The following is a 25843-nucleotide window of genomic DNA, read 5'->3' as shown; positions in this document are numbered from 1 at the left end:
GACTAATTACCCCAGTAATTACTGCGCTAATGCTGCAAAGGCCTTGAGGCTGCACTCTTCTATCCTCATTCGATTGAGGCCACTGGAAGTCAGTCAGCTAGAGGGAATAGCGAAGCTCTGCTGCCAGTGTGCTATTCAACATCTGTCATCTCTGGGCTTTTGGGCAACGTCTTCAAGTGTGTATTTATGTCTGAATTCTTGCTTGTGTTGTACGTCGCTTTGGACAAAAGCGTCTGCTAAATGAAATTGCAGAATTGTGTATTTATTGATGCGATAGAGCTACTGCATGAAAAATGATATTCTAATAATAATGACCAACAGGACCTCCCAGTCCCAGCTGGTATTATGTTAGATGTCACTATGAACAACCACTTCACCGTTTAATGACTGCAATCAGAAAATTAAGTGGCCATGCACAACAAGGTCCCCCAGTTTTCTCCCTTTGATGTAAAAGCACAACACAACCAACACACCAAAAAACAAAAGACACACCACTCTTTTGTAGGAATATGTAACAGATTAGTGGCTGATCTTGGTATATTACAAATATAACATCACTAGCATATATGCTGTCTGAAATGAAAGATTTTTGTACAGAACATATGGTGGAAAACATGCTTGGTTTAACTGAGAAAAAAATGTCATTGCACAGTGCAGTGACTCCACTGTTTACACTGTTTGCTCAACACTGTCTGCAGCACATGTAGCAGAGTATGTATCACAGCTAGCAGTGCTGTGGAGTCTACTGGAATCCACTGTGCAAGGACACTTTTTCTGACTTTAAGCATGTTTTTATCATTACATACTCAACATTTACATGCATATATATATAAATATTATCAACCAAGATATTAGTATCACAACCATTTACTCTCTAAAAGCTGGTATCAACTGTAGCACCCAAATCCAGCATTGGTCAGGCTTAATTTAACTGATCTAAATTCACACATCACCATTCCATATCGTTACATTTTCACTTTTTGTCTAAGCACAGACCTATTGTTAAATCTCTACTATGTAAGAAAAGCTATGTTTTGATAATAATATTGAATCAAATGCCACCCTGTGATCAGAGACGGTTTGACTACATAGAATAAAAATTTGCTTTAAGTTACTTTCAGCTCACTAAATGTTTCCATATGGTCCTGGTTTTATTGATGCATCTATGAAACTTTACATATCCATTCCACATGGACAAGGCTGTCAATGCTGTCGGTCTCCCTCTTACTCTAATAAAAGAAAACCAATATAAACAGGTGGGTGGTGAAGAGAGTCCAATATCTAACAGTTACAGACAGAACTAATTTTGTAGGTGGTTGGTGGACCAAACCAGATTTAAAATAAATAATGGATTTACATTCTGTGAACAGAAGGGAAAATAGCTGCCAATGGTTTTCTGTGTCTGCTCTGATTGAGCGAAGACTACTGTTGTTGTAATTTATTAATTTATTGTGCTGTTTTGTTGTAGTCCAGAGGACAGCATGAATTCAGACATGTTGCTTAACGTATACGCAAAATTGCAACCTTCAGGATTTGCTTACACTGTTTCAAATCCCAATTTTTATGTGAAATCGATTAATTTCCAGCCCCAATTCTCATTGCAGTTTGTTGCATGTGCGATCTGCTTTGACATCCATGAGGTTTACAAGCCATCTGAGGATACATCAGATGGAGACTTAGCAATGAAAACAAATGGAAAGCTCTATGATTCACTGAAAAACAACACAGTGCATCCAAAAAGAGGTTTTTGTCTGTTGCACAAAACGGGCTGAAACAGAACTGCTGTCAAGCACAGAGCCTGTTTCAAACTGGAAAGACGCTTCTCTATCACTCTTTAATTCTCAAATCAATGAAGGAGGAGCGTTATTCACAAAAACAGAATATATTCTGGTTCCCTGGATTTAAACATCGCTTAAGGTATTTCGTGAGCAGATGGTCAGCCTGGGTAGATGCCATTTTTAAAATAAATCTGAAGCAATTACTTTGCAGAAGCCTTAGTATTGCTAAAGGAACTCCCCACTGTCTCTACCTCAGGTGATAGTTTCCTACTGGAGATGCAAATGGGCTGATTTGCAAACGGATCAGGTGGTAAGACGGACTGCAGAACAGACAGTACTGTATCGCTTCTAAGCTCTTCATTAAAGCCTCACCAATGCCTTGTCAATATCTGATCTCTGTATTTATGCAAATGTTCTATCTGCTATTTTTCATGTAAGTTGATGAGTGATTATGTGTGAGCACACTTTGTGTCCATCTGCTGACAGCGTAAATCGCTCCAAAGACAGACGCAGTAAAACTGCAGGGAACAGCGACATGTTTCTTAAACCAATCCAGACAACCCAGAGCCGTCTGACCAAAGCAACATGCTGAATGTAATTTCCCTTGTTGAACAATCAAGTACCACTGAGCTTCCTGGCAGAACTCTGTAAGGAGCCCTGCATGTGTGTGCGTACGTATCCGCATCCGCGATTTGTTTGAAATGTATCTTGTGGTGTTTCCTGTGGATTTCCAGCGAATCAGGAGATTGTCACAAACAATTATTTGCCTTCTCTGTTTTATGAGCAAAGTGACTCCCCTTGATTCATTTAATAGAGTAACTTTGTGAGTCATCAGAGGCTGTGTGAGACAAAAGTGGTGCACATAAGCACGAACAAAGCATTATGTAGTTACAACCATTCAATCAACAGGCATGATACGGTGGGTACTTTGATTACGTGCTTACTCAGCCCCTTCACTTGCCGCCGGTAAGCTTTGAGCGCATTTCCACATCAGACACGTTTTTACATAAATAAAACAAGCACACATACATATTTACAACATATCCGCACCACGTCGAGTTATGAAATTATGACTGATGAAAAAAAGACTCTCTGAATGTATTTTTTATTGTTAAAGCGCACAGGTATCATCACCTAAGAAAATGCTCCCTGAGATCTGTGAGCACAACAGGCGAGCAGCTACAGACGTGGCTACAGTCTGGATGATTTTAATCATCATCATCTCAAGATTCATTCAGGAGCATGAAGGTGAATTCAGATCAAGTCAGCAGATCTCAACCCAATACAGCAAGAGGAATAAAGAACAAAATGCAGATCAATTTAAAGCAAGTCACAAACTCAGGCTGTCAACAGACGTTGTTTACGGTGTCACAACAGGAAGAAGCATTGGCTTGAAGTGTCTAATATATTAGAGATGTGACCAGAAGATGTGTAGCACTCATACAGTAGGAGACAAGTTGATACTGTTACAGTAGATGATTAACTTTTACTGTAATGTACAGTTTGACAGCTTAACAAATACCGGGTTACATTCTCTCTCTGTTCTTACAATCCCACTCACTGCCTTTTTCCTTTTGCCACACACACAATTACCTGCACATTACATCACTAAGTAGGGGTCAACTAATATCGTCTGTTCAGGGTTGATACCAATGAATGCCTCAAAACTGATACACATTTGCAGTAAAAATGAAACTCTTGGAAATCAGTTTAAAAAACAAAACAGCTGAAAACTTAATTCCATAATAGGTCGACCCCTATCACTTTTTTTGTCCTTTCTTCACCAACATTATAATCTCTCATTCAGATGGAATTACAAGAGCTGTAGTCTCCAGGTTGACCAATGGATTGGTTGGTCACTATGCTTTCATCTAAATTCCCATTGGTGGGACATTCACAGGTGTTGCTTTTATAAGCTGAAAAGCACTACAGCAACAGCCTTAAAGGACTAATCCACTACTTTTGGTTTTGGAACAGACTACCTTTGAACACCCCTGCATTATTCCTACTGGTTCTACCTAATAGCGACTGCTAGGTCTAACTGACTGAGCATTTACTGCGTTGTTACTCAGCCCCAAACTAACTGACATCTTGTCAAAGAAATCGTCATGGTGTAGCTGCACTTTGTTCAGATGGTTCTTGTTCGAAGATCACAAGTTTAAAATGCTCTATTTTCAAAAAATATGGGCAGATGTGTGCTGGTTTGCTCTGAGGTTGCTCTTATAATTTCAATATCAATTGACTAAGCTAAAATTATTTTATAAGATCCAAATATCATTTTTAATGTGTGTTTTTATTCATTTAGGCTAATAAGGCTACCAGGTAGCGTGTACTCAGTGTAATGTAGCTGATTTTCTCCCCATGACCAATCAATTGGTGAAAGAGTAGTTTCGTTTTTAGAGGTTTTTTTTTTGGTTAATTTCAATCAAACAAGATTATCTTTGGTTGACTAAAGACAAGCAATTACAACTACTCACTCAACTTAACTCATGACCAGGGACACATTTGGCTACCCTTTCAAAAATTACCTGGTCTCGTCAACGCAATAAAATTTTGCATTTTTACTCTATAATTAACAACCTAAACCATCTCCACTTGCATCTAACAGTAGATTCTTACCACACAAAGGCAAACAGTTCTCTCTTGGAGCTCATTACGTGCCGCTGTCCTGATATTAAGGCATCATTGCTCTGCTGTGTCACTGTCAAGCCTAATAGTGACCACTTAAGACTGCAGCACGAGTGCTGTTTGTGTGAGCCAGTGAGCTAAGCTGCAGTTGTTTTTGTCACTGTAATTTCCATGAAGCAAGCGATGCTCTGAAGTGCACATGAGCGTTGAGCAACAATGCACCGCTCTAAATGTATTCTCCTCACACCTATAACAAACGCGTCAACACTGCTGCTTGGCTTTTTTACAAAGAAAAGAAAAAAAGACTGACTGACAGAGACCTAGAAAAGACAGGCTGCATAAATAAACTAGTTGAAAGGCGCAAAGACCATCTCTACTGAAAAAGAAAACATTCCTTTGACTTTGACTTTCTCCGAAGTTAAAAAAAAAAATCACTTTCTTATACTGTAGGTGAGGATAAATTGAAAGGAATACATAGGGTGTTGCTAAGGGGAAGTAAAGTGTTCCAACTGGAACACTGCTGCCTTATATAACCTGTCTCTCTGATGGTCTGTTAATATGCTTTTATTTCTGTGTTTTCCATCTGGCTGGCAAAATTGCAGTCCCTGCGGAGCCGCACAGAAACACACTTTGAATAAAAGCATCTAAATGCAGCATATTGCGTAAGACTGTAAACCATTGGAAGTGATGCTATATTTTGATATTACAGCGGGAACGATGCATTAATAGGGTATCTCTGATGGTGTGATGCTAATACAAAATGAAACTGTGTGAGTTCTCACCCCGAAACACACGCGGCAGGTCATCAGATCCAGTGCTGTTCCCATTTTGAGTGAAGATGCTGGACTGGGAGGTGCGATCAAAGTTTGTTTAGTGAACTTCTTCCCTTTCCTATCAGTTCAGTGATGAAGGTCTGACTTTGGCGTCCCATTGTTCAAACAAAGCGCTCCAACTCCAAACAGAGAGGTGCAGTTCATGAGACGTGACAGGAATAAGTCCTTTTGATCCCTGACAGGTGAATTCTGTTCAGAGTCCAGACGGTTAGTGGCTTGTGTCTGAAGAACAGATTAAAATCATGTCTCATAAAAGAATAATTCCCCTGTCAAATTTAGCGATCAGGAAAGTCATCAGTGGGATATCTTCTTTCCTGTCACATTTCAAACAGCATCCATCCACATCCAGCAGTAAAACAAACACTTAAATTCTCCCACCAGAGTCTCCCCAAGCTATGCTGGTGTCCTGTTGCACCTGTGACACTGGAGACTCTATTACAACAGCGGGGCTGGTAATGAGGTCTCCAGTTACCTGATCCAATGACCAGGGGACAATATATCGGTGTTCAATCTTTAATGCACACTCACCACCCTGCTGCCCCCAACGAGATCCAGTGCAACACACAGTAAGCCCACTGAAGTAAAAGATAGTTCTGATATGCTTTACTAAATAGACAAAGTATGTAGAAAGAGGCCCGACAGTTTTAGGAGCTGCCGACTAGCCTACAGCTTCAGATTTACAAAGCTGACAGATTGATTGATGGTATTTTAATTGTGTGTACAACTGCAGCGATACCAGTGCTGTGTGTATGTTAAGCTGCAACCTCTGAAAATGAGAAATGTCGTTTTAAATGGCCACATGACACTGGCTGAAAAAAAAAGGGTCAATCCTCATAGAGTCTCATGTTAAAATGTCCAACTTTAAAAGCAGAAATAAACGTGTTTACATCCTGGACCACAAATGATTTTTACAGTTGAGTTCCCTGTTCTAACTACTTTACGGGGATTAATTTTTATGTAATTGACCTGTTTATATTCTAGCAAGGCTAAACTTCAAATGCTAAATGAGAATTTGGCTAAATTTAACATACTACATGCAGGTATATAGGCAAATATGCACAGAGAAATACAGTAAAAGAGGTAGAATGACAGATTTCATCGAGACAGCTTTCATTATTGTGTTCAATTTTGAGGCCTATTGTCCATTCTCCACCATGTGTAAGGTTCTTAGCTTTAGCTTTTTTGCTGCACTCTCCTTTTGTTTTTACACCACCTTCACGTACCATGAACAAAATCAAGGTTGCTGTGAAACAAGAAGCAAGCTTTGCAAGCAATAAGAGATTGTTTTTCCTGAGTGCTGTATTGTGTTTCTTTTTTTCTCGTTCTGTATAAAACAGTCACCTTTTGTTGCTTTACATTTCTCTCTGTCCTTTTAAAAATATTCTCTCAGGATGGCAAGTGGGATTTAAACAGTAATGTCAAAGGGTCATATCAGCCTCGGAGCTGCAAGTTGGGCAGATAAAGGCCAATGCAAATTGTGTAAATGAATTTAAGATAAGACGGGAAGAGAGTGCGAGTGATAAAGGGACAGACATATGAAGTACAGAGGCAGAGTGTGAGTTAAGCTGTCTTCAGTTAAGAGCTGCCTTGAGTGTCGGCACGATGGCACAGTCACAACAAGGAAGAAAACTTAAGCCGTGTTCTACAGATCAGCCATATGTACTGTCAAGTCAAAGCCAAGCGTGACATTGTGTCGCTGTGTCGTAGTGTGTGTCCGTGTGCTTGCATTGGTGTGTGCGTGTCAGAGAGACTTCACTTCTTTGGCATCGAAATGTGTGAAAAAGGAGATGAAGACGTCAACACTGAACACTGGACTGTTGAGTTTTAGTTGGAAAGGACCAAAGAAAAACTGATTTCCTTTACGACTAATTTGTGCTTAATCTTCACGATGAAACAGTAAATGAAGAATCCAACTTACAAACTTTCTCTTCAGCTTTCCCTTGCTGCCACGAGCTGGTTTGCACTCGACTGCGGTCCCTGCGCAGTAGTCGGAGCCCATGTCCAGGTGGTCGTCTGCTGACACGCTCTTGCGGAGATAAGCAGCTCGCGCCCGGAAGTGGGAGAAGGGCGACTGGGATCGAGGACGGGCCTCGGTGCTGCCACTCTGCTCGGTCTCGTCGTCGCCCTCCATGTCATCCTCTAAACGCCACAGCTCCCCTTGAACAAGAGAAGGCGGGAGGAACAGAAAAGACGAATAATGAGATCAGGGCGCACTCAAGAGGGAAACGAGAAGAAGGAAGATAAAGGAAAAAGACTGAAAAAGATGTATGAGAGCAAGACAGATTGGACAACGCAATTATTGGAAAACCACTCCACAAATTGTGGGACTGTCACGTAGAGATTGCTTCCATGAAATATAACCGGAACGTAATTAAGCTTCCATTTAAGGTGAAATACTTTACAACCACATTACAAGCAGGACATTATTCTCAGCCTGCCTCCTCAACAACCTGATTATGATTTCATATGCTGGACACAAATGACGGCCAGTGTAAAATGAGGGGGGAGGAACAGAGGTGGCTGAGCTTTCACAGTCACACAACAGAGATGGATGAGCGCTGTCAGACTGTAGCTCAGCTGCACTAATCGCAGTCGACTTTCATCGCTCTGCATTTGATGTTCGTCAGACATCTTGTCAGTGTCCAACGCCTGACTAGCAGCACTCATAAAACACTTGCTGGCCTCTCAGTTACTTACAGACGTTGACGTGCGCTTGTTGAGCTACATCTAAAGATTAATAGCAAAAAGATAAGGTAAGATAATCCTTTATTACTCCCTATGTCCGGGGAAATTTCCCATGTTACAGCAGCATACATCATACAGTAGAGCAACAATAGCAACAGTAAACAACAACAACAACAACAAAAAAACAAGTTTAAGGCTCAATTTGTGCTTTATCAGGCAATAAAATATGGAAACAAGCAAACACATTTTTTTCAAATTGGATATCTAAATCATGACCACAAATTCAACACCATGGCTCAACTTAACTGTTTTACCAACAAACAGAAATAGGCTGCAGACACGATCAGTAGAATCGCTAATGTTAGCCAGCATGGACAGAGCTAATGTATTTTCCTTTGTTTTGTGGTTTACATTTATGGGAATATTTGTCCTATATACAGTTTTGTTTTACTTTCATTGTTTCGTTTCTTATATACACCAATCATTATTATTTTTTATTTCTTTGTCTCCATTTTAATGGAGCCCAACTGATATTATCATGGTCTATCACAGATATGTGGGTACTGGCATATGTTGTCCATATGAGCTGCTGGTACAGAGTCACGCAGCGTCCTAACAGTAATATGCTAATCAGTTTACTGTACAGTGCTGAGAAGTTAATAAACTGTGGCCCACATAATTATCCTTTTTCAATAAAATGTTAAATATTCTGCTCTAAGCTATAGATGTACATTTCATCAGGCTTAATTTAAAACCCTTTTACATCGCTATATAATGTTGAGAACATAAGAAATACTAAACCATTACAGACTTAATTTGTATGATTGTATGACGTGAGTATTGTGTTAAAAAGATCAGCTAATAAATTTGAGACTGACAGCCGAATTATGTAAGAGATATTATAGAGCAGCAAATGCAAAGCACTTTCTTGTTTCAGACAAGGTGTCAACCCTGCAAAGTATTTTATAGGCTGACTCATGACATTTCTGAAGTTACTGTTCAGTGTTTGGTCTAACTTTAAAAACAAATTCATATAGAGCCTCAGAATTACCTCGTAAAGACTTCAGCAGCAAGTCTTCTGGCAGAGTGCTTTTGTTCGAGCTTACGGGTGATCTTCAGAGTGTAAAATATCAGAGTGTCAGTTCCTCTGTCTGAGCCCCAGCCAAAACACATCTGGCTTCCAAGGCTCAGCCAAATAACACTGCAATAAAAATGACTCGGGAGCAACTGCCAGTGCGAGTTCTGGGGCAGACTTGTCACTAATATGGGATGTTGCTTAAATCCGTGAATTAAGAGTGGCTGGATTATTACACAACTTGAATTTTAAAAGTTGCCTCACCACTGCTGAGGAGATAAAGAGAGGAGGAGAGAGAGTGAAGCCTCATCATGGTCGATGACAGTGGTTGCTAAGCAACAAGGAGCCACGTGAGACTGAACTCTCTCTCAATTTGATATTTGCAACAGAGCCGCAGCCGGGGAAGCGAAAATAGGCAGCGGGAGGGAGACAGGCACGCCATCAGACTCAGATAGTTAGTCAAGATGTAAAAGGGCATAAAATGGAAGCACTTGGACTCCATCAACCAATCACAGACAACGCTGTTTAGTCCAGGATCATTAGACGTGGTAACAAGGAAGAGTTGAAGAGGTGGACTCAATGCTACTCCAACAAAGTGGGTTTATTGACAAGACAACCTTCTCATAGTTTAAATAAGAGGCATTATGGGACAGAGAAAGGTAAAGAGGGTCAGTGAGAGAGAAGGACAGACAAAGTCTCTTGCAGAAAGAGTGTTTTTTTCATATTTCATATTTTCACCTTTTATTTATTAACCATTGATAGCTTTTTTTTGCGGCACAGAGGCTTTAAAACTCAATGAAATTGCTGAAACTGTCAGCACTATTTCTGAACACACCCTTTAAGCTACATTATCCACTTGTCCTTGGTGTCTGATAGTTCATTGTGTACTTATGGCTACAATTAGGACTGCACAATACTGAAAAAAATGACACTGCATTCATCCTACAAACTTTTGTGCTGCTGGTTTAAATTGTTAAACAGATCAGTTGCGTTTTCTCATGCAGTGGCAACAATTTGAAGCCAGAGTAGTGTATTTTGGTCAACGTCATCCTTTCTGTAACAAAATATGTCCTTACAACTAACTGCAATTTCATATTTATAAACACAGAATTCCTGTTATTTCCATATTTTGCTACATCCCTGTTTATGTACCAATGTTTGCATTAAAATGTAACTCAAAATCTCTTCACCTGAAGTCAGTGGCTCTACTAGAAGCAAAATATTAATAAAACTGTGTCCAAAAGTCCTTAGCTGCTGATTTAGCTTCTCGACACACACTACAATTCTCCAGTGTTTCCTAAACGTCTCATACACAGGCTGTGGTAGAAGCTAGCTAGATGTCTATAGCTGCTGTGCACAGAGAAGCCTCTAGTCTCCACTCATTTACTGTAAGTGGAGTTTTCTAAGAGTAGGGTATTTTTTAAGCATTATTGTTATTGCAGCAGATCACATTTTTTGTTCATTGTTTGCAAGTTTTCTTTTTGCAGCATGCTGTGTTTGAGTTAAGTTGCCTTACTTCAGATCGGATTTCCTGTCCTTGTGCGTGCCCATACTGCACAAGTCAATGCTGAAAGACGATAAATCGTGCAGCCGAGCAAGATTTACTTCCAGGTCAGTTGATCTGATAGTTTAGAGTTTATTTATGGTTAAAAATAACTTGATTGCTGAGAGGTAACTCTGGGATTTGCACGAAAAGAAGGTTCTGAGTTTGAACCCATCCTGAGGCCTTTCTGAAAAATCAAACACAGAGCGCATCCAGCTTTGATTAAAATTTGCACCAGCACTTACTGACAGCAGCTAGGAGTCAGCAAAAGGAGAGCCAGAGAGAGAGAGAGAGAGAGAGAAAGCAATGAAGAGAGAGAGGGCGAAAATGTGCCCTTGCTATGTCAGCATCTTATCCCCATTTGGCTCTCTCATCAGCACTGTAAAAAATACATGCAGCTCTAAAATTACCTGCACTGCTGAATGAAACTGGAACCCAAATATCAGTGAGATGATTGTTCAAAACATTTCCAGGGCATGTTTGAATATGAATTTGAAGTGTGTTGTTTATTAACACTGTGAAAACTTTGTGCTTGTTTGAGTTTATTTTCAAGTTGGTGCCGCCTGTGTTGCTGCCTGCCTCTTTGTGAATCCAGTGGGACCGGGGTTTAGTTCAAGAGGAAGACTTTTTCTTGTTTTAATAAAGTCTTTCATTCATGTTGCCTTCTTTGTGCAGGCAGAGTGCAGTTTCAGAAAGTGGAGGGCTCCTATGCAAGTTTCTCTTGTATTAAACATCACAAATAAGAATGAGAACGCAGCATTTCCCCCTTATCCCGACACTTCAAACATACCAAAAACATATTAGGTGGTGGAGGGGAGCTTGAGGTTGTGGAGTCAATCATCAGCGATTTTTCTGTTAGTGGACGTGAACGAGGACATGGGCGTAAGGATGTCTAACCTGAGGCGCCCTCTGACTCTTTAGCTGTGAGCTCTAATGGGATGGCTGCTGGCTTGTTTGGGTTGGAGGGAAGATTACAAATGACCCACTTTGAAAAAGTGTCAGAGCCGCTAGAAGCAGATTCAACTGATGTTTAACTGTCCACTGAGAAATTATGAATGCATTAGAAGATAGCAAATATAGGTCACTTTTGAAACTGAATGCAAGCACAAACACAGGTTTAATGTACTGAAAAAAAAATATTCACGCTTGCAATTTCAGTTTTTGGGCAATTGAATTTATCTGTTAAAGGCATTAGAGGAGATTTAATTTCCTACGACTTTGAACGTAGCATGCGCATGCGCACACACAACCTCTCCCTCACCCCCCTCTAACCTCCCCCCTCTTAACATTTACGAAGAAATGTCCCCCTCCAGAAACTTACGTAGCACTCGTGAAGTTGTCTTTTACGGCTGGGTCCCCCTGGATCTTTAGCTGCCATCATGTAAAAAAAGATGAGCAAAACAAGTCGCCAGCTAACTACGAAGCTATACCAAAGCAACACATACACAAAACACGTAAGTCCAAGGCGTACGTAATCTACGTAACTAGGCCTGAGACGGAAGATTTTTGATTGACAGGAAAGGGAGCAAACCAAACGCCTCGGTCCGAGCGCTTTGACTGGCTGATGTTTTTCAGGTCCTGCCATGTCCACAGTTATTTTTTTAAATTTTTTATTCTTTTAGAGACCATACATACAAGTCCACTAAAGGTCAGTATATTCATTTTATGTGAATCAGACAAATTAAACAAACAAAAAAACATCCTCCATAATGCCTTTAATAGGTTCTTTCAATTTACTTAAAAAATATTGTTCCTCCTCCTTTCTGTTTTGGATGTCTGCTATTATGAAGTTTCTATGGAGCTCCTTTTGATCTATACAAATCAAGGGCCCACTGCAAGGATTCACATAAAATCTTCACCACCTATAAATGTTATCGTCCTTAAAACACCTCATTTGTCCTTAAGATGAAAGGTCTCGCTGTCAGCAGGCTACAGCTTCAGAATGCTCCGTGACAGTTTTCCCTCTCAGGTGAAGGAACGCTGTTTGATTTACAAGCAAGTGGAGGACAGAGACGACAGCAGAGAGACGGCGAGAGACGGGATATATCTGTCTCATACTGTACATGCTACCGCTCAGACAGCTGGGCTCTGTGCGCTCTCAGTCAGGTGGTGAAGCAAATATCAAAGAAGCAAGGCAGCTGTGGAAGTTTGAAAGGAAAAAGAAGTGGGCCATGTTTGACATATCTAAGAAGACCTCAGTTTCAGCTCTGGTGCCCTTTACACTCTTGTATCAACAGCAAAAAGATGCTTTCTTCATAAGCAACCACTTGGTTTAACAGTAAAGTTCAAGATGCTGACACATTATGAGCTCAGAGGTCAGAGACTGCCATTTCGGCTTGAAAAAGAATGTTTTGAAAAGCATTACCATCACTGTGTGCTGAAGATTTGAGGAGAATTTTCACAAGATTTGCCAGAACCGGATTAGCGGACTAAACACACAATCTAAGGACATGAAAGAACTGCTCAGAAAGAGTCGATTCTGCAAAAGCTGTCTGGTAGTGTTCCCCCAACCGCTGGCAACTTTAAATATAATGGAGCTGTTTAGATGCAGCTTCTGTTTTATCTTTACCTGCAGGCGGCAGAGTGCAGGCCTTTGGCTGGCTGGTGGTAGTGGGAGGGTTCTTCCTGCGAGGAGGACTCCCACCAATGAGATCAGAGGGATGGACCCTGGAGACGGTCGGAGACTGGGGGATGCTGGGGAGAGTACGAGACTTGGCCAGTATCGGTCTCTGCAGCTTCCTTTCCAGCGACCTGGTTGGAGACACATCAATGGTCAGTTACACAGAGAATGAGAAGCTTTTTTTATGATATGATATTAGATAAAAACCTTTAAATATCTTCTCATGCTGCGCTGATCATGTAGAGTGCAGACTACACTACAAAGGGGCTCAGTATTTTCACTGGTCAAAAACAACATTTCTAAGGAACTTGATTTTGCTTTTGCTTATTATTGCTAGTAATAAGAATTTGAATAAAAAAGAATGAGGAAACAGATTTAAAATAAAGTTATTGAGCTATTGCTTATTTTCAACACCACACAACGTTTACGTTTGATGTTGATCTTCCATTTTGTTTCAGAGTGGTGCCAGCATCTTTAACCTTCCTGTTGTCCTCATTTACGGGCACCAAAAAATACCGTTTCCTTGTCTGAAAAAAAAATCCAAAAATTCAGAAAAAAAAAAAAAAAAATCCCCAAATTTCTGAAAATTTGCAAAACCGTCAGGAAGAAAATTTCAATAATTCCTTAAAAGTTTCCCTTAAAATTTATTTTTTTAAAAATCCCCCAAATTTGGCAAGAAAATTCTTGTAAATATTTTCAAAAAATGAGTAAAAACCTTCCAAAAAAAATCCTAAAAATATCTAAAATGATTACATACATATCAGTCAAACTCTTCAGAACATTCACATAAAAATCAACCAAAATCCAGCGAATTTCGCTGGATTTTGGTTGATTTTTATGTGAATGTTCTGAAGAAACATTTTTAACATTTCTTTTTTGTCCACCAAAAACCAGTCGAAGATTTCCCAAAAATGTTGAAAATGTGGACATCAGAAGTTTCACTGTAAAAAATATACATTTTTTCCACATTTTCAAACTCTACAAAGGGTCGATTTTGACCCGCAATAAAACGAATTAGTGACAAATCACCCTCATCAGGCTAAACAATTTGGGGAAATATCTAACTGCCATTCCTCTGGCCGACTTAACGATTTGATTTGCAGCGTTGTCAAGCTTCAGTTCAATATTTACTCTGTAATAGATTGAAAATATTTGACAGAGCATCACCACATTAAAAGCGCGACAGCATGAATTGGTTCAAACCCTGAGTCAGACACACTGCAGAACAAAGGCTGCATCCTAAATTGCTGCCATTGTGATTCGCTAATTGCATTGTTTCTAATTATTATTTCAATTCAAAATCAATTAACTGTCCAGCCCTAGCCCTCACGGTCGAATCGTACGCAAATTTTACACGAGCCGTGCTGATGAAGATACAGAAAAATAGAAACGCATCGCAAAAAAGGGCACATTTTCAATAATTTAGACAACCCCCCAAATTACACACATCATGTTTTTGAGGAGCTCATTTCTTATTAAGGGGAGCCAGAGGGACTTTGTAGTTCACACTCTGCTTCTGCGTATGCACTGAGGAAACAATCCAGTGTTAGTATAAAGCCTTGACTCTACAAAATGGGAAACAAAGTGGCCCTGACCGATCCACACAGCGCTGTTTAATAATGTTCTGTGTGCTCAGGGAGAAAGAGAGCAAGGGTAGTGAAAGAAAAGGTAAATCTGACACATCCTGAATCTAAATGTGACAACTAGCTCAATATCAAATCCCTTTCTTTAGAATCAGACTCCACATTTGAGTTGAGGTGATCTTATCAGTTTAACATTCACGGTGAAATGTCAGTGGGATTGAAACAACATTTTTTCACCTTAGCGGGAAAATAACACGCATTTAGTGCCGACACAATACGAACACGTGTCCACAAACACACGCTCTGACACATGCATGTATCTTACTGTTAATGAGCAACAAGAGCAGCTTTACTGATCAATAGTGGAAATGCTTCCACGTCAGCGTAATCAAGCTAAAGGCCATTTGGAACACAAGCACAATCATAGCAGCTGACACCACACACTCCCCAGTGAGACAATAATCAATAGATACAGTCACAAGATCGGCTTAACAATCGGCGACGAGCCACAACACTTTTTTATCTGCTTTTAGGTGGCATTTGCATAAGAATGTTTTCATTTATGGAGAGTGGTTGTTTTTTGCGCAGTTCCTGTAACTGCAAATAGAGTCATCTCCCTTTTTTTTTTTTTTTACTAAAGCGTCTTGTCACAGCCACCTTGTGTTGTTTCTTTTCAACAGACAAAGTAAAACTAAGAAAATGTAATGCAGACATTTAAAGCCATTATTACATTATATTACGACAGACGTGATCAATATTGCATAAAATAAGCCATGAAATATTTGTGTGTCTTGTATAATAGAACAAAGAAGAGAAAGGAAAAAAAAAAAACTTGAACGATACTGAATCACTGCAGTGAAGCTCTGATCAGATCTGATCTCGATGTGATCAAAACGCAGCCAGCATTTCAGACGTCAGTCAGCCTGGTAGAAGTGGAAGACTTCTGACCTCCAGACTCTTACGTGACAAGTTTGGGTGGTGAACACATGATCCTCGGCTGAATATCAGTTGAGGACAGGTTGATGTGTCCTGACATTTTCAGAGACTAGTTTTTGCCTGTGATTGCAGTTGAGATCTATTTTAGAAAATTCGTATACCAGGCTGAAACTGTTAGATAGGAGATTTGTTTGTCTCATTTTGATTTTGATAAGAGGATGGGACAAAAGTGACACTTGCAGATCAGAGCGATATGGTTACAAAAGAAGTCTTTCAGTGTACCATTATGTCAGCATACATGTTGGAATGCATGTGCCTCAATTTTCCAATCTTCTCCATCTATTTCTGTGTTGTTCTCTCACACCCTATGTATTCCCATTTGCTTCTTCATGCTTTGTCACCCCAACGCCCACCTGTATTTTCTAAAACCAGCACTAGTTTGACATTCTGGAAATAAATAAGAAGTTGGAGCCTGGAGTTAGTTTACCTTGGCTGAAAACTAGAAGAAGCAACTAGCCTGGCTTTGTCCACAGAGAGCAAAATCTGCCTACCGACACCTCGAAAACCCACAAATTAAAACTTTATTGTTAATTAGGCTGTTCACAAAACTACCAAGTAGCTCTGGGCGATGGAATGTTGAAGATATGCACTTGTGATAGACACTTCATCAAGAGCAATAAGAAAATTGTTCAATTGAACATTGAATGGTTTAAATTAAGTGTATCAGATTCAAACCACCGTGAAAGCGTGTAACAAAAATGTGAAGCTCAGTTGCATGAACAAACCCTAAGCAGGTCATATGCTTTGTAAATGGAGTGTGCTACTCTTTTGTTCTCCCTTTTGGTTGCCGTGCAGGTTTCCTGAGTTGGGCTAGTCTGTGGTCTTTCCTGGTTTAGGCTGTGGCAGAGGCTACCGGCTTCACTGTCCCTACTAACAGAACATATGTCGATGTGTGCACAGAGGCCGTTGTGGTTTATCCATCCGGTAACACTCGGCCTTGGTCAGTCACTCTGAACTGGCTCTCATATTGTCAGACCATTCTACAGAGCTGTACAGAATGGTCTGGCCACAACATTTCTTTACCAAATCACAACTGACTTGATTGAGGCTAAGAGGAGAACGCACGGATGTTTACTCAAAATAGCAACTGTTTTGGTAGAATTTGCATGAAATGCTCACACGAAAATGGCGGAAATGCGCATGAATGGCACGTGCAAAATGCGGCCAATGACAGGTTTATACCCACAATGTACATTGTGTGAGCCACATTACTCAAAACTTTAACATGAGTGTTGTGCGGCAGCTTTGTCTGGTCGCCCTCACAAACCTCCAGGTTGTCCTTGCTTTTTTTTTTTATTTAACGTGTATATACGTGAGCTTATTCCTTTATAACTATTAGTTTTGCACAGCTTGATAACTAGGCATTGGTGGTTAAATTTAAAGCAAGTTGGTTAAATTCAAATGAATTTTTTTTCTGCTGGTCTTTGACGCATTTTGTCATGCTAACATTCTCAGCCATGTTGCTCAGCCCTAATAGGTGGTAAAAAAACAACAACTCATAGTTTGATGATTAGTTGCATGCTGGATTCTTTACCATAAGTGGTAAATGTCATGGTGATGTCATGACTTCAATTCCTACGTCTTTCCAGAATATATGCGAAGCTAAACAGCTTATGTTTGTAACTTCGTGTTTAAGTGGTTCCAGTAAATGCATTTGTTTAAAATTGACCTATTCAGACATCTTATTTTTGCTCAGTGCAAGAGAACACCATGGGTGCACATGCATTTATGGCATAAATGTCTTCTGTGTGGCCCAGGTGGTTATAAGACTAGCGGCTGTGCTGATTCAAGTTTGTGTATCAACAAATGAGCATATTTCATCAATTATCATCAGGCTAATGTAAGCCGGCCTATTAGAGCCTTTCATCTAAGCATAGGATGTCTAATCCATTAAATGCTTGACTTACAAAAGATTATTAATTATTCATTCATTCATTAGAAAATCCAATACTGCAGCATCATTCAGCTTTGCATGCACTTACCAGTGAATAGCTGCCTGCTTATTCCCTGCATGTTGTTACCTTTCATTTTGAGGATAAGTGCTGACGATTAACTACATAAGTGTGCCATGTCTGAGTGAAATACTTCAGGTCTCTTTTAACTCCCTTGGATGTCTGGCTCTGGATGTATTTGCATGCTCGGGGCTATTTCACACCGGGGATCCATCAGGTAAACCAACAGCAGGTTCTAAGTCAGCAGATTCGCAGGTTTGAGAGGAGGTGTACTGACATCTGCCCACTGTCAGCTATTAAACTACAACCTGATAGGGTGGGTGTTGAAGTTGTGAATATTTGACCTGGGATCAGCGAATCCCTGAATGTTATTCAACGCGCCGACATGGACGACCCAGGACGGTCTGATGCTGAATTATTCTTTTATACATACGTGTAGGCAGGGCAGAAGCACATGCACACTTTGATAGTAATTGAAACAGGCAGCTCTCTCACTCCTCAGCAATCCATACTGACTTGCATGAGAGGGTAGTTGCCTGAAGCACGCACACATATATACTCCTCGGAGCTGGCAGAAGATGAAATAGCTCAGGTTCCACCGGTAAACAAAGCGCACACACATACAAATACACAAACACACGTGCACAAACGTAGCTGTTGGCCTCCCACCAACACATCATGATGATAGCACACCGGGCTGAATGGACCGCCCAGGCCACTCTCACAATTTGGGCTTCACTCATCCAACAAACCTGTTGCTAAGCGACCGAGAGGAGAGGAGAGGAGAGGAGAGGAGAGGAGAGGAGAGGAGAGGAGAGGAGAGGAGAGGAGAGGAGAGGAGAAGAAGAGAGGAGAGGAGAGGAGCTTATTGTTGCCTCCCAGAAGCAATCATAAAAACAATGTCCTGCCCCCAGTTCTAAGCATTAAGTGCACCGCATGTTTTCTGCTGCCAAATTTATTATCTCTCCTGCTGCAGTTGAGCTCACTTTCTCTCTCTCGGTTAGGTCCGTGTGAGAAGCTCAAGTACGGCAATGAATGAATGAGATTTTTTAAGAATGACCGACATTTTCTGTGTAAGAAAATAAAATATGACGATGAATGAGTGAGAGCTTTTTAAGAATGACATTTTCTATGTGAGAAAATGAAATATGAAAAGATGTTTTTTTAAACGACAGACATTTTCTGTGTGAGAAAATAAGATATGGCAGTGAATGAATGAGTTTTTTAAAGAATGACAGGCATTTTCTATGTGAAGAAATAAAATATGATAATAAACCAACGAGTTTTTTAAAGAACAACAGACATGTTCTGTGTGAGAAAACGAAATATAACAAGAAATTAATTACTTTTTATTTAAGAATGGCAGTAATGTTCTGAGTAAGAAGATAAAATATGACAATAGATGAACGGGATTGTTTAAAGAATAACAGATTTTCGTCGAGAGAGAATAAAACATGATAATTGAAAATGTCACATATTTTCTGCGTGAGAAAATAAGACATGACAATACATTAATGAGATTTTTTTAAGAATGACTGACAATCTCTGTGAGAAAAAGACTGAATGAATGAGTTTTTTTTAAGAATGACACATTCTCTGTGTGAGAAAATAAAATACAACAACAAATGAATTAGGTTTTCTTAAGAATGAAATTTTCTGCGAGACAAAATGTGACAATAAATTAATGAGCTTTTTTTAAGACTGACAAACATTCTGTCTGTGAGAAAAATAAAATACGACAAGATATGAATGAGGGTTTGTTTTTAAGAATGACAGACAATGAGGCACTTGAGAGAGGAGAGAGCATAAGATGATGATGGTGTGATAGCGATGTGTGAAAATGCATGTTTATTTACGATAGCCCACATGCCGGCAAACCACAGACACTTTCTGCCTTAAAGCGACCATCGTCTGTTCCTTTAGTTTTTCTTTTTTCGGTTTCTTTTCTCCGTCTATTTCTGTACTTGACTGACAAGGCAGAGAACTCAGAAGACTTCGCAAAAGCTTGTGTTCTCTTCCTCGCTGCAGGCTGAAATACACTTTGCTCCCACTTTCGCAAGAACACATTTTCAGTGTAACAGATGTACAGCAATTTGTATGAATGACCTATTTTAATGAAAGTAGCACATGCAACCCCTGCACTCTTCTCGGGTATGTAATGTGTGCATATTGAAGTATTTTCCCAATCCTGGTCCTGAAAAATGTCTGCCGTTGACCTTGCTGCTTCAGAAGTTGTCTCACCACCATTTACGTCTGACTACAGAGCAATCAGTAGCTTGATAAATGCTACATGAAGGCGAAAGTCACTTTTTGGAAAGCAGCTCCTGTGTTGACAACTATATGTGGTGACAATTTAACCTAGAACACACTCACATACAGTATAGTACAGTCACATCCTCATATTCTTTTTACACACATGCCTGCAGAGTTTTCATTAACGCTGCACTTCTGTAATGATGCATTTTAAGCTTTAACACAGATTCAAACACTTCAGGCTAATGAGTTCTACATATCATCTTATCTTCTGATAAATCCAATCTCTGAATTCTCCTACTTGTACCCCGGTGCAAATTATTGTTCCATTTATTAATGTAATGAACTAATGAATTCGGTTCTTCTAAAGGCAGTTTCACGGCTCATGGTTATTCATTCATAAAGCAAACTTGCTGCTCTGTACTGAGCCATTCAGTAAAAATCTTATTCACTATTAATGTGTTCTCAGTGTGCTTGAGTGTGGATGTGTGTGTTACATCGCCAGGGTTCATTTACGTTCTTTTTGGGCTTATTTTTCTCCAAATGTCTAATCGCTCCCTTGCATTACTTTTCCATTTATTTTACTCCTCATCTGCACATATTTCCCCCCACACTCTACCCTCTCCACTAAGGAATTTCTGGACGTTGAAAAAAAAAAGTAATCTGCAGATGAAGCTGATTCCCGATAACAGCATTTATGTGTCTTAATGCTGAGTAGAGAAGACTCAGAGGGGAACATGGACAGAACGACGGGTCAATAAACTACATAAATTGACTGAACCAGCTCAAGTGACAAGGAGGAGGAAAAAACACTAATGTGGGCTTGCAGATTTATCCCTCTACATTACAGCAGAGTGAACATTAACTTGTTCATTACAGACTGATTTGCCATCACTTATCATTCATAGCTGACCGACCATCTTGTCACCATTCATTACGGCTACTGCCTGCCATCTGCAAATAGCTGTATTTCATTTTTGAGCAAGAAAGTAGTCTGTATGAGCCATGAATTTAAATGTCCAATCAGTAGGGATAAAGAATGAAACTCTACTTCAACCTTCTGAACTCTAAAATCCGCTAGCGGGCTTGAAAGGCGTGTTGTTTTATTTACAAAATTTGATAAAATCACACCACCTAAGCAAAGAAAATTGACGGATTTGAACTTTTCCCATAGTCCTTGAACTATTTATCTGTGACATGCTGTTCTGTCTGGAAAATAAAAAAGCGAAAAAAGCTTAAGCATGTGACATTTCATCAAAATATTCTATATTTGTCATTTAAATTAAAAAAAAGAAAGAGTTCAGAAAGAGTTCAGAAGGAAATAAACCATTCGCTCTAACCATATTCTACTAAAAAACACAAAATGGAGAGCTCCTCACCACAACCATGAGGTCATTAATGACTCAGCTGCAACCAACAATCACACTCAAAAAAGTAAAATTTGTAATTCAGCTTTACATTTTATTAGGAAAGTTATCACATCCACAAAATGAAATGGGCTAATAAAAAGGTTGTTGCTAGAGGTATGGACCCGTACCCGTAGCCTGTGGCCTACGGATACGGCACTTGCCATTTGCCAATCAGATACGCGAGATCTGGTCACGTGACTCCCGGTAGACGCTGGAGGTACGGACCCGTAGCATCGGTACTACAGGTACAGACCCTAAACCTGACCCTAACACTAACCCTAACCTTAACCTTTGCTTACCTTTCAACAGTTTGCAGTGGTTAGCAGCTTCTTGACTTGCGAGATTCGCGTACGGGTCTGTATCTGATTGGCAAATGGAAAGTGCCGTATCCGTAGGCCACAGGCTACGGGTACGGGTCCGTATCTGTAGACACTACCAATAAAAAAACAAACTTTAATGAATTTATTGTAGACGTTAACTTATACGTTTCTACTATAAATTTAACTAAAAACAAAAAAGCTGAAAGATCCATTAACAACCTTAAAAAATTCAAACTTAAACCTGGCTCCTCCTAATTGTTTTGTTTCTTTGAGTGTCATTTAATTGTTCACTTTATCTCCCCCTCTTGTGTGATGTAAAGTAGAATATCCCTGGCATTTTCCTCTTTGTTGTACTTTTGTGCAAAATTGCAAATAAAATTGATTTTTTTTAAAAATCACACTCAAAAAAATTCAAAGATTTTTTTGCTGAACTGGACTGAACTGCAGGCTGTGTGGACATTGAGCAGATAAAATAAAATATGCAAACAAATATGAAAATGTAAGTAGTACAGTATGGAGAGTCAAAAATGTTTGCCAGTATTCATAACACCTGTGGGCTACATGGTCTGTGGTTATTCCAGTTTTGGTAAAATGAAAACTTCTTGTTTTTTTTTAATTATACATGGTATTGTAACTGAAGACAGAAGACACTTTTGAGTTCTCTCTGCTTCCAGCCATGGTTGTGCAGCTGCCATAGAGATGCAGGACTTTATACTGCAGTGAAAAATGAAGCCCACAGCGAGTAAAAATGCTCAAAACCTGCTCAGGGTTCAGAGGGTTAAACACATAAATCAGTCTATAGGAGATGCTGATCTGATGTCATCTGACTCTTTTCATAAACACCTACGTAAATATATTAGTAGGCTGGAAAATCTTTGCATTTCACCCAACCTAATGCTGCACATTGTGAGCTCCTGACAAACCTGGAATCTTGTAGACTCCAGAGCTGGATTTTTCATTCATTCACCACAACATTGACAGATAACAGTCCCTGCTGCATTCCTCTCATTTTCTCTGCACCCAACACACAGATGCATGCATGCATCATGATAAAACACAAGTCTCCAGGTTGCACTTTCCTCCCTGTTCCTATTCAGTTAGAAACAAAGAGGACAGAGCTCAGCCACAGTCCAGCTTTAACAAATAGACTTGTAACTCTGATAGCTCCAGACCCCTCTGGCTCAGCCTTTGTGGATGCCAGTGAGCTGAGAGATCAGGCATTAGAGAGGGGAAGGGGAAAGAAACCAAGCACGAAAGACTTAAAGTTAGAGAGAAGACAGAGGGAGATGGAGGGGCGTAGGAAGGGGGTGGCTTGTGAGAAAGAGACAGCGAGTGGGAGGGACGGAGACAAAGAGGCTGTGGGGATGAGAGAGATGCCGGATTTGGAAAGGCAGAGTTTTTTTTTTTTTAACTTTTCTAACCAGATGTCCGCCCACGTTAACACTTCTCCTGTGAGTAAATCGTTTGAGACTTGATGAAAATTCTTTTAAAGTCGAGAGTAGTAGCCGCGCTGGGAGTTGGATACACTCTCATTTGCATTTTTATCCTTGTTATATAATTTAACACCAACTCAAAAGCAATTAAGCCCAATTTCTGTTATCATTTTTAGAAGGACGCCGCTACCACCGAGGAGAAAAAAACAACAACAAAAAAGAACACAGGGCTCTAAACTTAGCTTCAAAGTTACTTTTTTGTTTTGTTTTATTCTCTTAGGGGTCTAAAGGCAAGCAGAGCAAATTACACTCCCTTTCTGATTTCAGGACACTTAATGGCGGCGCTGCTGTTAGATCTTAGTAAAGCCAGACTAATTAAGTTTGTAGGAGGGCGTGGACGACTTCGGTGTGACACAAAAATAACTGGATAAAACCTGTGTGGCAGTGGAATTTCAAAATCAGACCAAGAAAGGTGCATTGGATGTTATCAGAACATTCCAGATTATCCATATTTGCATAAGAAAAATCACAATCAAGCATATTTAAGGCGCTGCTTGAAGAGAGCTGTTCAGAGGTGGCTGTAATGTAAAAAGGTGGGTTGAGGACGGCAGGAGACAGAATGTCAAACGTACGCTACATGCAATTGAAAAGTAATTCAAATGTAGCAGTTCAGGGTGATGGTGGAGCAGACCTGTGACATCAAGATTGCTTTTTCAATTTCTGACATTAGATATTTCCCCCCTTGACATCTACTGTCAATTTGCCCTTGAGCAAGAGCGTTAGAAAATTCATTTCTGAAGCCACTGAGTCATAAACAGTAGGAAGTTTTGGCTGCTCCCAGTGCGAATGCAAGGGGCAGAATGGGAAATGATAACATGCTTAAGGTAGACTTCACCCACTTCCTCTGGATCTCCTCCTTCTCTATATGTAGCGCATTGACTTTATCTTCTCTATTTCTGTCTGTAGAAAAAGGCTCTGTATTCAAGTGTGCGTCAGTGGGAAGAATCTATAGTAGCTACCACTATGCATGACAGCAGACCTCCACACTTATGTAACACGATGCTCATGCATGTATACAAGAACATGCTTACATGCACGTGACACCTGTAAACCTGACCGCCCATCATATGTGTAATATTAAGCCATCTAGAGACAAAGAGATGCAATAGTGTGGCATGAGGTGCACAGTATGGAATGCTCCTCAGTCCTCTAAGGACTCAGCATGTACACATGTTCATGCTGCTGCATATAGAAACACAGGTTATAAGGAAGTGACAGTGTTCACAGCCACAGAGACAAATGCACCATGCAGTCAAGTACCCAGACATACCTGTGCGCACACACACACACACACACGCAGGTTACCTGGCTTCTGCCACAGTGCAGCAGTAACTGCCACTGCGCCGCGAGCTTCTTCCCACCCGTAGCTCCTCTCGAGACTTACGGCGATTAAAGTAGTCTGTGAGTTTCCCAAAACTCGCCATCTTTTCGCTTTCACCCTCTTCAGCACCTACTCCTCCTCCTCCTCCCTGTCTCCCTTTGCCTTATTTCACCCTTTGATCAGAGAAGATTCTGGCTCGGTTCTGCAACAGCTCCTTGGCGCGCGACCTCCTGACTTACAGCCTGGCTTCCTCTACTTCTACGTGGATTCAGCGGCACGGTTCGGCATCAGCCGCGGGTCCGAGTCTCCCTGCGCTCCCTCATCCCCTCCTTGCACAGCATTTAACATGCAGCAGAATGAAGCAAAGCCCGCTCTGCCTTTCTCAGCCTCTTCTTCCCCCCCCTTTTTTTTTTTTCCGATCGTTCGCCGCTGCGCACGGAGCACATACACTGACTCTCTCAAAATAGTAACGTTTGTAACTGCCTACCAATCGACACAGCAGGAGCAGTGCCCCCTCCCCGACTGGAGAGCAGACGAGAAGGAGGAGAGGGAGAACGAGAGAGAGAGGGAGAGGGAGGATGGCTCAGTGCTGGTCTTCTTGTGTGCTGTGAGAGAGAGAGAGAGGAGCTTGTGGGAGAATATGAGCTGCTATGATGCTTGTACCTAAGCCCACCCCCCTCTTTTCCTCTCAGTGTTTTTTCAGTGCATATTGTCTGTGTTGCCCACTCTCTCTCTCTTTCATGCATGAATTCTTTCACACAACCGTTCCACTGGTGCAGACAACCTTCGATCAAAGCTGGAAGCAGGTGGCAACGTCTGAGCGTTGTGTCTTTGCATCCCTCTAACCTGAAGAGCACCTGCTCCACTCACAACTTTCCACTAGTTGTTTATCTTTGCGTGTGCGCATGTAAACACTTGATTTGACCGTAATTTCCTCATGCAGAGAGGTTTGTCAGAATCCCCAGCTGCTGGCCCCGCGTTTCTTTAATCCAAATAAAAAGGGATGATGGGGGGGATGCAGGACCGCAAGAGAAGGATAGAGGGGAAGAATCCGAGGAAGGAGGGAAAGGAGGCATGGTGGGAGGGCTGGTTATGAAGTGCTCATTAGTGAGTGAGTGTATGAGTGTCTCCCTCCTACACATCCAGACAGCTACATACAGGCAGTCTTCTGTCTATTCACTGTCTCACCCTCACTATGCTTTTCATTTTCATTTAGAAACAGGTGACCGTGTTTTCTCCTTCTTCTCCCTCTGTCTCTACTTTCACCGTTAAAAGCCTTCAGCTGCATCATCTATTTACTTCCACATCCCCTCTGGCTGACTGCTTCTCCTTCCTTGTATCCGTCTGCCACCGC

General features: G+C 40.7%; 1 protein-coding gene across 3 annotated transcripts in view; it reads right to left on the bottom strand.

Annotated features, from left to right (window-relative positions):
* The window catches only part of LOC110970028 (ankyrin repeat and fibronectin type-III domain-containing protein 1), a 165987-nt gene that overhangs the window by 115083 nt on the left and 25061 nt on the right, over positions 1-25843 (bottom strand). For 2 of the 3 annotated variants that reach the window (XM_051939438.1, XM_051939439.1), the window contains exons 3-4: positions 13112-13293; positions 7158-7396 (exon numbers count right to left, since the gene is read on the bottom strand). In XM_051939438.1, the coding sequence (XP_051795398.1) occupies positions 7158-7396; positions 13112-13293 (421 nt within the window). Of the gene's footprint in view, positions 1-7157; positions 7397-13111; positions 13294-24473; positions 25121-25843 lie in introns of those variants that run through there. The other variant, XM_022220238.2, reaches the window with a different exon arrangement.

The sequence above is a fragment of the Acanthochromis polyacanthus genome, chromosome 19, assembly GCF_021347895.1.
Source record: "Acanthochromis polyacanthus isolate Apoly-LR-REF ecotype Palm Island chromosome 19, KAUST_Apoly_ChrSc, whole genome shotgun sequence".
Classification (NCBI taxonomy): Eukaryota; Metazoa; Chordata; class Actinopteri; family Pomacentridae; genus Acanthochromis; species Acanthochromis polyacanthus.
This window is presented reverse-complemented; position numbering and strand designations above follow the sequence as displayed.